The sequence below is a fragment of the Octodon degus genome, unplaced genomic scaffold, assembly GCF_000260255.1.
Source record: "Octodon degus isolate 3935 unplaced genomic scaffold, OctDeg1.0 scaffold00003, whole genome shotgun sequence".
Classification (NCBI taxonomy): domain Eukaryota; kingdom Metazoa; phylum Chordata; class Mammalia; order Rodentia; family Octodontidae; genus Octodon; species Octodon degus.
This window is the reverse complement of record NW_004524579.1, coordinates 32,259,937-32,269,786: the sequence shown is the minus strand read 5'-3', so window position 1 is coordinate 32,269,786 and position 9,850 is coordinate 32,259,937. Positions and strand designations below refer to the sequence as shown.

Genomic DNA, 9,850 nt, shown 5'->3' with positions numbered 1-9,850 from the left:
GTGCTGGGGGATTGAACCGCGGTCCCTGATGCTTTGCCAAGCTAGTTCCAAGTAGGTGCTTTAGACCACTGAGCCATCTCTCCAGCCCCGCACCTACAATATTTAAATGGCAATGGAATACCCATCTCTGACAAAACTAAACCAAAAAAGGGGATACAAATGAAGAACCATTTTGTATCTGTATATACAAAATAGTTAGGACAGATATACAGATACTTTCTCTTAACTCAATGAGAAGAAAGATTTGTACTACTAGTGCCTGGACAGGATATCAAGTCCGCATCTTATACTGTGAATAACCACTACGAAGACAACAATATGCAATGTATTAATTATTGAAACTGTTCTATTAATCAGGTTTGAAACTGTCTCATTGCTATTTCTCAATAAAATTAATAAAAATAAGTCAAAGGAAGGAGAATGTAGAATTGTATCTACAACAGCTAAATAATACTTACTTTTGAAGAGACCTAGTAATAGGAATCATACTTTCCTTCAGTTGAGATTTAGAGAAATCATCTTCTGGAACCTATTATTAAAAACATCAAAAAGTAAAAATATAATAAAATATCTGACAATTATAAAGTGCTATTTAAAATGTGACTAAGAACACTAAAATGTTTTCTGCACCTCTAAAGAATTATTTCTAGCAAGTTTTTTTTTTGCTTTGAAATTTAGAAACAAATTTTATTTAAGATCTGAAATACAATTCCTAAAATATCATTTATGCCAGAAAACTGTGTCTATACAATAATGCATTGCCTCTATCATGTTAGAACATACATTAGACTCAAATACAAAAACCAACAAACAAATCACCATCCTTCAACAATTTGAGTAAAACCATGAAGCAAACCATCATCTTTCAATAATATGAACCACAGTATGCCTAAGGAGGTTTGCAGAGGATGGGCTGCTTTACTTCATTCAAGCACCATTAAAAAAAAGAAGAAGACAAAAAGAAGAGAGCAAAAATGTATGGGTTTTCAGGTATATATATTAAGTTGAACCTTTGGCACTAGGAATCAGGGAGTTTTGTCACCTAGCATTGAACCCTTATTAGAAAATTGTGTAGTGTCAAAGGGATAGAACTACCAGCATTTAAGCAATGTTTTCAACTAGGCAATAAAATGGTCTACTGAATGCTTTTTCCTTGTCTAATTACTGCATACACATGTAGCAACTTTGAAATGAGGAGTTTATACTCCTCATTTATACTCCTTTTATTTTCCGTTTAAAATAGAACAAAAACAAACTGAAACATAAACCCTGTTATACGTTGACAATTTTAAAGAACATTAACTACACAAGTAAAAGACCAAGAACAGAAAATGTTTATAGACACCAGACATCAGTGGTGAGAGGTCAGCAGACCCTCACAGGGCTTTGTGATGGTAGCAGCAGAAGCCACTTTGTAATCACTGGCAGTAAACAGTGACACAAAATTCTTTGCCAGATACTTCAGAAAATCATGCAAATAGCCTAACAATAGTGCAAAGCTCTTCTCATCAAGGGGCTGTATAGGCCAACATCACTCCTATTCTCACAAATAATCTCAATAGGTGTGGTGCTCCATAAACCTGGGACATTGGCGCATCAGGATGAGCCAAGAGGATTTCAGCATAAAGGCACCTCTCAAATTTGTAGAGCAGCTGAGTGCCCAACATCACATTGAAATACTCTTTTATTCCTGCCACAACTTCATTAATTGCATATTCCGTATTATCAACATTTCCCTGTGATTTCTTACAATTAGCATACACTTCCAGAATGGCACCTACATTTTTCTTAGCAGGAAGTTGAAAAAGCTGCTTCTGCCTGCTCATTAAGGCTCAGTCCTTCATAAGCCATGGTTTTAATTCTTCAGGAATCTTCACTTTAACTTTCATCCTATTCTTAAATGTTTCCTCACTTTTCAATAGTGGGTCCTCCTGGGCCCATTTCTTCCAAAGGGCCTGAGGTGCTTCACTGGTACTGCCATCTCCATTCCCAGGAGCCTTCTGCTGCTCCTTTCTTGTCTTTCTTGCAGAATCTGAGGGAAAGTTCTCCATGGACCAACCACCCCATCTTCCTGGAAGAGCTGGCTCAAGATTCTTTGGCTGAAGACCAACTACCTTCTTTCCTGAGGCCCCTCTCAACTTACTTCTCTGAATATTGCTTCTCAATGGCTTTTTGAAGTTGTCTTCTACAGAGTGCCATCCACAAGTTTGAGAACCCTGATTTCTGGAACTCATTCAACTCTGTTTTTACATCAACCAACAACCTTCCTTCTTTCCTTTCCAAGAACTACAGCAATTTCCCAAGTGGAATCTTATAGGTCTTTGGGGTGGTCTGGAAGGATGAAGTAGGAGACAACACCCAAGAATCTGTAATCAAGGACGGTTCTGCAATCAGGATCAGATTTCCTGATCCTTACTGTATGCCAAACTTAGTTTTTCTGACGGTGACCTGAAACGAGAATCCAGCTCTCTCCAGCAGGACGTGTATGCACTGCTGTCCCTCCAACCACCATAATCTCTAGCAACAGTTTTCAAAAGAGCATTAACTATTTTATCTCATTTAGTCTAAAAATATTACGAAAAACAAAAATACTACAAGTATCACTTAGTTTCACCTTTGAATTGCCCTAAAATATGGTTCTAGGGCCCGGGGAGATAGTTCAGTAGAATAAGCGCTTGCCTGGCAAGCACAGGGTCCTGAGTTCAATCCCCGGTGCTGCAAAAAAATTAAAAAATAAAATATGCTTCTAAACATATGTCCATTAAAATTCAAATCTTGGCTTGAAATAGTTTTATTGAAAAGACTAGGTCTAAGTGATATTTAAAAGAAGGATGAATTACACTCTGTATGTTAATGCTATGATTATTAGAATGTCTGGAGAAAAACGTTTAAATATAATTCAAATGAAGTGGATGATAGTTCTTAAGAACTGATCCACTCCAAAGACCTAAATATTAAAAGTATTAACTATTAATGCTTAATATTACAACAGAGACACAATCTACTAGAAGAGAAAGGATGTAGAAACCTTGAAGACATAGATATAGGCAGAGAGCTCATAAACAAAAACCAAACTACAAAAGAAATACTTCGAGGAACCAACAACTGGGATTTCATCTTACTAAAAAGTTTTCGCACATCAACAAAAATCACCAGCAAAGTAAAAATGCAACCCACAGAGTGGGAAAAAAAAATTAGCAAACTGTCCCGCAGACAAAGGACTTGCATTTAAAACACATAAAGATTTTAAAAGGGCTGGCCTGATGGCTCAGCAGACTAAAGTGCCTGCTCAGGCAGAATGCAGCAGCTGATCCCACTGGTCCAGCCTCCAGGGCACAATGACACAGTGACTGAGACTGGGCGTGCTGGCACGTGCCTGTAATCCCAGCACTTGGGAGGCTGAAAACAGGAGAATCACTACGAGTCTGATTGAGCTACATAGTGAGACCCTGTAGACCCTGTCCTAAATACATGAAAAAAAGAATTAAAAAAAAAAAAATCAGGGCCCCAAAATTCAAAGACTCAATCCAACAATGGGCATTTGAGACAGATACACATTTCTCTGTGTATGAAAATACACAAATGGCAAATACATGAAAAAATATTCAACAACACTGCTCCAAGAAATGCAAATTAAAACAATAATGAAGTTCCATCTCACACCAGAAACAATGGCTATCATCATAAAATCAACCAATAACAAATGCTGGAGAGGCTGTGGGGATAAAGGAACCCTGCTCTACTGTTGGTGGGAGTATAGACTGATGTAAACAATGAGGAAATCAGTGTGGCGATTCCTCAAAAAACTTGGATTAGAGCTCCCATTTGACTCTATCCCATTCCTGGATATTTCTCCAGAAGTCCTAAAAGCATCATATCACAACAATATGGGCCGGGGAGATGGCTCAGTGGAATAAGCGCTTCCCTGGCAAGTGCAAGGACCTGAGTTCAATCCCCGGTTCCGCAAAAAAAAAAAAAAAAAAAAAAACACACAATATATATGCGCTCATGTTTATAGCAGCACAACTGTTACAGCTAAAATCTTAGAAACAACCTAAATACCCATCAACACAAGAATGGATAAAAAAGATGTGGTATTCTTCTACAATGGAGTATTACTCAACTATAAAGCAAGAGAAACTCAAGGCCTTCATAGGTAAATGGATGCAACTAGAGACCATGCTCATAAGCATGCTTAAACACTGTATTGTATCCCTAGCACAAGAAACTAAAAGGGTAAATAAAATTAGAAAGGTACAACAAATATAAAAGGGAAGGAAACTGCTCAAAAGGAAAGAACTGGGGTGGGAGAAAGGAGAAAATAAAGAAAGAAGGGAAAAACAGACAGACAGGCTAGGTAAGATAATGATATTACTAATTTCTATTGGATTATTGAAAGCAGTGCTTAATTTTTTTATCAATTGTACATGCTTATTGCTGGTAATTTGAACAACTACTTTGAAGATAACAATATACAATATAATAACCATTGTTAATTTCCTGTCATCTTGTTTAGAAATTCTGTATTTTTTTAATGTTTATGGTTTATTCTTAAAAATAAAAAGAACTGACCCACGCATTTGTAATGAAGACTGAATTTTATAAAGCCCTGAGTGACAGTAACAGAAGACTGACAATAAAAAGAGCTACAATTTAACCGAACATTTATCAGGTGTCAAGTACTATACTAACTAGACTGTTTCAAAGTACTGTATGTTCTCAACAACCTCCTTTCACAGAAAAGGAAACTGCAAAGAAGTATAAGCCAGCCACAGAAAGGCAAATACTACACGATTTAATTCACATGTGAAATCTCAAAAAAGAATACCATATAGGCAGAGAGTATAAAATGATAGCTACCAGTGTTGAAGTGGTGGAAGATATGAAGATACTGACCAAAAAACAAATTTCAATTGGGTGGCATTAGCTCAAGAAAGCTACTATGCAACATGGTGACTATAGTTAGTAACAATGCATTATCTACTTGAAATTAAGTGTTCTCATCCCAAAAAAAAATATGAGACAATACACATCAACCACCCAATTTATCCATTCCATACTATATATATTTCAAAACACATTATGCACCAAAAAATAAAAATTTTTGAGATTAAAAAATTAAAGAAAATAAACTAAAGAACATAAGTATTTATTTGCACAAATATTCCACTTGCTAATAGGGGGCAGAATTAGAATTTAGACTTGAAAAAAGCTTCGTTTTTAAACACTATACTTTTAAATTCATTTCCACAGAAAAGCAGAACAAAGCAGAAACAGGTTCAAATTTCCAAGAAATACACAAGTTTATTTATTTTTTTATTTTTTTGACGGAACCAGGGATTGAACTCAGGCCATTGTGCTTGCCAGGGAAGCACTTATTCCACTGAGCCATCACCCCGGCCCAAAATACACAAGTTTAAAAAGAAAACATATCATAACTGCATTCAAGAGTCAATAAATACATGGAAACACAAAAGTAAACATCGGCTGACAGCAGACAAATAAGTCTAATATTGGAAAGGTTTTTTAGGGTTTCTCAAATATAAATACTCTATGGACCACACAGATTAATTTCGTAGGACTTAACAAAACATTTTTTACAACTCATACTACCGATGTAACATCATCATGTCTAAACAAGGGGTGGAACTGAAATCATCAAAATACGTTCAGAGGTTAAAAAAAAACTCAGGTTAAAATTAAACTAACAGTATGAATAAATCACTTTCTAAAATAAGAACAGTATAGTACTACAACTACAGCATTTGCTCTGTGACATGTTGGCATGTGTCTAGCAAGATAACTAGAAGCTGATCTGAAAAAGATGTAGGAAGAAATCTTTATACAAATTCATAGCTTTCAATTCATAAGCCATGTTTGTGCTTACTTGCTTAATCTCTTCTTTTGGTTCTATAGTTCGGTTCTGATTAAAACTTTCTTGCACAGCTTGCAGGTTAAATAACATTTGTTTTAAGGCTTCAACTGGACCATGATGTTTCCCTCCTGAAAGGGTAGAACTCTAAAGTCAAAACAAACGAGCATGAGTTTAACCATTCAAATTTGAAAAAAGGAATTCTATTTTGTACTATTTTCCCCTAATATAAATTAATGCAAAAATCCAAACAATGGAGCTCGGATATAGCTCAGAGGCACAGTGGCTACATGGCAAATGCAAGGTTCTGAGTTTGAGTCCAGTGCCAATTAACAGTTGTGCATCTGTGTTAATTATCTAATGATAATCAATACACTATGGTTATCTAAGATATTATAGGAGGCTGGGGAGCACAGTATGTATTATTTTTGCAACTACAGAGTTACATTAAAATTACCTCAAACAGAAAACACCTCTGTTGTGGTTTGTGTCTACATGTCCCCCTAAAGCCTCATGCAGTAACAGGGTGGGCTTCCAGAGATTTTGATTGATTCATGATCCAATGCTGGGATTATGGGTGTGAGTGCTATATCGCCTGGAGTGGGTAGCTTGCATACAGTATAAGGGAGGGAAAGAGGCTTGCTCTCGACCATCCCTCCCTTGTTGCTCTTGTTGCTCTCTCTGGCTGTTTTCCACTGCCATGAATTGCTGCCCTCTGCCATGTGCCACTCTGCCTCGGAGCCAGCCAAGTATGGACTGAAACCTCCACAAACTGTGAGCTCAACAAACCTTTCCTTCCTTAATTTTGAGTGTTGAGTGTTTTGTCTGAGCAATGAGAGAAAAGGAAGCAAGACAACCTCAAAAAACAGTTTGAAAATGTGGTTATATATGTGTGGGCAAGCAAGAGGGTACAACATGGTATTGTCATATTCATCTACGTCAAACTTTAAAAAGTGTTTCTTCCTAATGTGTTTCTCTACCACTTTTAGTTCCCTAAGAAAATGCCAATACCAACCTCATCAGAGTACATTCACCTTATCAGACCTACCTTTAAAATGTATCTCAAGTTTAACAATTTCTTATGACTTTTAACGTATCTACCCAAACCCAGAACCACTATAAGGTTGCAATAGTGTTCTATTACATTCTGATACAAATGTCCCCCATAAGTCTCATTAATTCAGAGTTGGGGTTTTTTGAAGATGTCTGGATCATGGGATCAATATACAAATCAGTGGGTTCATTCAATGATGAGTTAGTGGCTGAATGTGCTTTTGGAGATAGGTCCTGGTTAGAGGTAAGTCGCTGGAGGTGTGACCTAGGAGGATATAGTCTGGTCCTTGGCTCCTCTATTTTGCTTCCTGGCTGCCATGGGTTGAACACCTTTATCCTCTCCAGGGCCCTCTGTCATCCTGCGTTGAAACCAGCTGACCATGAACAAAAACTATGAGCCAAAAGAAATCACGCCTTTAAGCGATAGGTGTAGGGTATTATGAGTATCCCATGCAACAGTGAAGTCACTAAGGCACCTGCAAACTAGAGCTTCAACTCTATCTCTGGGTCTTTTTACAATATGTTCCACACAGCTGTAATTTTCTATATAAAAATGTTGATTATTTCACTCCTCCATTAAAAACCCTCTAGTAACTTCCCAACTCAGAACAAAATGTGACATCTTTATAGCTTACAAGAGCCTACAGGATCTTTCTCCTGGCTACCTCTCCAGTGTCCTCTGACCCTTCTTATCTGTGTTCATTCTGACACTGATTCACTGATTAGATTCAGACATTCCTGGAAGATGCCTCATACATTTCTGCCTTGGGTTTTCTATACTTCCTATTAGCACTAGATGTAATGCTATTCCTTGTGGGTGTTTAGCTTACTGACTCTTTTCTGGTTTTGCTAAAATTTCACAATTCCTAAACTTGTACCCTGATTTCCATAATCCAGTTAATTTTTCTTCCTTACACTTACAGTACTCCTTATATATCCTTACAATAGGCATGCTTAATTTTTAAGTTGTTATAAATCATTTTTACCTTTGAGGGCTATTTAGAAGATACACAGAAAATTGATTTTTGTAAACCTGGTAATAATTTACCTATTTTAAGTTACCTATTTTAAGTTACATTGTATCCTAGAAACACAAGTAAACAACCAGTCTATGTAGTAACTAATCTAAAGGTTCACTTTGTCTTCTAAACCCCCTCTACCCTGGTCGTTTTACTTTCATATATTAAAATAAAAATAAGCAGGGCCCTGGGGATATAGCTCAGTGGCATAAACACCTGCCAGGCAACCACAAGATTCTGAGTCCAATTCCTGGTATGGGGATGGAGGGAAGACTACAATAATGCTAGAAGACAGGATTTGAGAAATTCCTATCTATGTGTTAGTCATAAACCTTCTTTTAATAAGCTAAAGAGATTTAATTTCACTTACCTGATTATCATTATTCAAAAAGTCTTCAAGAACCTCTTTAGCACACTTTGCAGTTGAAGTCTGTTGAGAACTATCATCAGAATTAACAGGAACAGGAGATTTGCTAAATAGTATTTAAAGGATATGAAACAGCAATTAAGTTCTCAAATTCTAAAGATTAGTATATAATTTAAGAATTTTCATTTAAATATAAGTAATCACCAAGAAATAACTATCACAGACATGATTAATGTTGTATGGTAATTTCCCCATCTTCTCACTAAATTGACAGAAGAATCCAACATCTTTCTACCCTCTCACTGTGCCTTCCAAGTTTTAAAGAAAAACTATAAAGAAATTGAAGAGCTAGTCCTTAAATAAATGAATAAACTCTCAACTATAGCTCTAAAACTTCATTTGGAAAAAGTAAAATAGTACATTTTCCCAATTAAACACCATCAGCATAGCAGCGTACATTACTATAGAGTGTATACCTAGCATGTTCGATTCAATTCCTGGCATCACTAAAATTTTTTTTAAATGAGAACTATTTATCCAATGAGAGTCAAATCCCCACAAACTCATAAGAATTCCCACTGAATGCACCACTGCAAGGCAGCAAGACACATTTACTCTACAGAACTTTGCCAACGCAAATTCTATTAGTCACAGAAATCATCTTATTTTTATAATTATCTTATTTATCTTATCACTATAAAGTGTTTATAACTCAAAAACTCAGATATTTAAGAATCCTTTCATAACATTTAAATGTCCTATGCTAATATTTTTTGTTATAAAGAAGTACCTCTTTATTAACATTTGTTTTGTAGTTTGAGTTTTTTCTCACTCCAGGTAGTCTTTTCTTCCTTACTGTTCACCAATATAGTTTGGATATCCATCTATATAGTGTTATCAAAAACATTTATATGATTACTAAAGAAGGGTGTAGGCTGGGGGTATAGCTCAGTGGCATAGCACCTGCCTGGCAAGTCCAAGATCGTGAGTTCAATTTCCAGTTTAAAAAAAAAAAAAAAAGATTAGTGCATGGTTCATAGACGTCCACTACGAAATTAAAACTTTCTACTTTTAATCATTTATTTATTTATTTATTTATTTATTTATTCATTTATTTGGTACAGGGTCTTGCTGTGCAGCTCAGACTCACAGGGGTCCTCCTGTCTCAGCCTCCCCAGTGCTGGCATTACAGGTGTGTGCCGCCATGCCCAGTTTTCTACTTTTAAATTTGGTTGAAATTTTTCATATTGAAAATTTTTAAAAGCAATTCACTGATCTTAGTTATACTCTACCTTTTAGAAGACTACCTTTAGTGTTCATATTCAATTTTGCTTCAACTTGATGGCAGACTGATAACAATTTGCCAATGGTAAACTAAGATCAATCCATTCTACTCAACAATGCATCCTTGGTTTTATCTATAAGCATATCCATCACAATATGAACTGATGGGGGCCGGGGAGATGGCTCAGTGGAATAAGCGCTTCCCTGGCAAGTGCAAGGGCCTGAGTTCAATCCCTGGTTCCACAAAAAAAAAAA

At 36.2% G+C, this 9,850-nt stretch overlaps 1 protein-coding gene and 1 pseudogene across 2 annotated transcripts in view; both read right to left on the bottom strand.

Moving 5' to 3' along the window:
* CUNH18orf54 (chromosome unknown C18orf54 homolog) overlaps positions 1-9,850 on the bottom strand; it is a 22,763-nt gene that overhangs the window by 6,929 nt on the left and 5,984 nt on the right. For both annotated transcript variants that reach the window (XM_023715032.1, XM_012514766.2), the window contains 3 exons: positions 8,315-8,417; positions 5,888-6,019; positions 459-529 (listed from right to left, as the gene is read on the bottom strand). In XM_023715032.1, coding sequence (XP_023570800.1) covers positions 459-529; positions 5,888-6,019; positions 8,315-8,417 — 306 coding nt within the window. The remainder of the gene's footprint in view (positions 1-458; positions 530-5,887; positions 6,020-8,314; positions 8,418-9,850) is intronic.
* LOC101588000 lies at positions 1,377-2,234 on the bottom strand (annotated as a pseudogene).